Source organism: Nanorana parkeri, unplaced genomic scaffold (genome assembly GCF_000935625.1).
Source record: "Nanorana parkeri isolate BGI_ZX_2015 unplaced genomic scaffold, ASM93562v1 scaffold869, whole genome shotgun sequence".
In the NCBI taxonomy this organism is placed as follows: Eukaryota; Metazoa; Chordata; class Amphibia; order Anura; family Dicroglossidae; genus Nanorana; species Nanorana parkeri.
The window spans coordinates 225,852-228,616 of record NW_017307137.1 but is presented as its reverse complement, the minus strand read 5'-3'; the positions used below and the strand labels follow the sequence as shown (position 1 = coordinate 228,616).

At 42.3% G+C, this 2,765-nt stretch overlaps 1 protein-coding gene across 2 annotated transcripts in view; it reads right to left on the bottom strand.

The window, feature by feature from the left end:
• Window positions 1-1,322: 1,322 nt before the first annotated feature.
• The window catches only part of GINM1 (glycoprotein integral membrane 1), a 22,605-nt gene continuing 21,162 nt past the window's right edge, over window positions 1,323-2,765 (bottom strand). Inside the window, exon 8 of one of the 2 annotated variants that reach the window (XM_018565648.1) lies at window positions 1,323-1,508. In XM_018565648.1, coding sequence (XP_018421150.1) covers window positions 1,403-1,508 — 106 coding nt within the window. In that variant the 3' untranslated portion in view covers window positions 1,323-1,402. The remainder of the gene's footprint in view (window positions 1,509-2,765) is intronic. The other variant, XM_018565647.1, reaches the window with a different exon arrangement.

Genomic DNA, 2,765 nt, shown 5'->3' with positions numbered 1-2,765 from the left:
CCCCCCCCCCCCCCAAAACACATGGGGGGTATTTATTAAAACTGGACCAGACAGAATCTAAAGCAGTTTCCCATAGTAACCAGCTTCCATCTTTCAAAGCCTCACTGAACAAACTCAAGAGAGAAGCTGATTGGTTACTATGGGCAGCTGCTCCAGTTTAGATAAATGGCCTCCCTGGTACTTTACCATTTGTTGCAATTTCCTGCACCTGAAGGCACGAGGTGTGTTAGGGTGCCACTACCAATGAATGTTACCGCATACACCTAACAAAATGACACATGTCTTGGCGTGCTGCTGCAGCACGCACGAGAATGTATGTCTTCGCGCACATTGCCACAGTGCACAGATCTGAACAGGGATTTTGACTTCTCCAATTTCAGTGCTAAGTCTTCTCTCAGAACTGAGCCCAAATCAGCCATGGTCCAGTATTATATTAGCTGCTGGTGGACTCTCACTAGACAGTAGTACTCTGCATGGGCTTGTATTGGCCTGGAAAAGTGGAAGGGGTTCAACCCTTAGTAAGCGAGCGTACCCAGGACTGGAGACTGGCACAGTTTTTTGGAGGACTTTTTGGCAATATTGTCTTGCAAAAATGTTTAAATATCTATGAAATCTCTAGACAAAAAGATGTAAAAAAAAAAAAGGCTTTTTTTTTTCTCTTGACTAGTGTTTTAAAAAGTAGGTTTACTGTAAATAGGAAATATACAAGGCTGAAGTTCAGCTTTAAGAGGACAGGTATGCTTTAAATTTGCTTACATAGAATACACTGGGCCTTAGTTAAGTGTATGAAACAAAAGTGGCCTTCCCCCCTTTAAGTGTCAGTGCACTTGCAGTGTGGAGAGAGTATAACTACTTTCTCTACACAAAAGGAACTGTTCTGCCTACAGGCATATTTTTGCATGATAGAATTTTGGACTATATTGTTTACATAAAGTTAAAAAAAAATAAAAAAATGGTATAACTTATCCTGAATGTGTATGAACTTCTTTACTCAGTTTAAAAGGAATATACTTAAAGAATCAAGAGATTAATGTTTAGTGGGGAAAACATTTAGTAAAGGCCAGACAGGCATGAGCTACTTTGAGTACTAATCCAGTATTTTCCTAACTGCACAGGAGCATCCCTAACACAGGGGGCTTGAGTACTGTATTTACGGCCCTCCTGTTTCAGCAGATAAGTGGTCAGGGCTGTCAATCATTGCCTGATAGCCATGTTGTAAATTCTAGATGTGGAAATAGGCCTGAGGTCAATATATAGTGTTTGAAGTCATCACTCAAAGGAGGAGTATTTCGATACCTTCTGTCACAGTGCTCATAACAAAAAAGTTCTTAAAATAATTTAGGTAATAAAGTCCGTCACCTGATTATAACTGGCAGCAGGGTTTTGAAGGCAAACCCTAGATTTATATATATCCTGCCTCCCGTGCTTTCACTGTAACCTCTTCATGGCTTAACATTAAAGGAACAAGCAGGGCAGAATCCTTGATATCACTGGGTTGCAGGATTCCTCTATAAAACACAGAAGGCAGGCATTACAGAACAGATACCATGTTAAAAATGACACTTCAAAAGAGGCTATAATATAATATGTACATAAAGGACAAATGTGCTTTCAAGCTCAGCTCCTTGAATCCCCACCCCTTCTAAAATAACTTTCACCAACACTCTCCACCCGAGTATCCTACCTCTATAGGAGAGTTCCCCTTCACCAGGAAGATTTCTAGCTTCTGTGGACATTAAGGATGCATGCCTGCATGACCATCCTACTGGAGGGTCATCCAATATGGCAGTGGTGTACATCAACCATCCAAAAGGAACCAGAAGTCTTGCTGCAGCATTAGCAGCTGATGGACATGGAAGGCATACTTCACTTGTTGTGGGTGGTCTTGGGGCTTTTACTCTAGGAGGGGATGAATCCTCACCTTCCTACATCTGGATTTGGACCATCGTTTGGAGATCAAAGGTAAGGTTTCTCCTAGGGATGCACAGATCGGCAGCCTTCTGGGGAACCACGCGGTACTGCTTACCGCTCACACATCATCCCCTGCTGAGACTCTTCACACCCCTCCACTAGAGACATCTGGTTGGCACCCTGGAGCAGTACAGAGTTTGTAGCAACATATTATTCTGCACTGCTGTATATGTATTGCTGCAATTTGTAGTTATCTATAGCTGAGGGTATTATAATAATACCCTCAGCAATAGAGTACATATACATTCATAATGCATTGCTGGGATTTGTAGTCTATAGGCAGTGCCATTCTGTATAATGTACTGCTGGGATTTGTAGTCCCTCTACAGCTTTGAGTCAGTGGCAGAACTACCAGGGTATTGGTGAGTACTTGAGGAAATATCGGTACACTTACTCGTTGTGAAAAAAATTAAATCAGTGCGTCCCTAGTTTCTGTTGTGTCTATTTTGTTTCAGAGACCGTTGGCCTCTCAAACCTTAAGACCTTTGGCCGACTTCCCTGCATCTGCTTCTGGTACTCTGTGCTTCAGAGACCTCCAATTGAACCCTACAGAGACATTCCTCTCTATTCTCCCACACAAGGTGATATATTAGATCTGTGAATTCTTCTTAGGCACTTCAGCATCAAGTGACTGGTTTCCAGATTTCCAAACCATCATCCTCGTACACTGTTCCGCAGTCTCATCTGATGCCAACTTTGGGCTTAAGGTCCTTAAAGTAGAATTAATGGATACATTTTTTCCCCTCCCCCCCCCCCCTGTTAATGTCAGCACTTACCCTAAATGATGTCTCCTT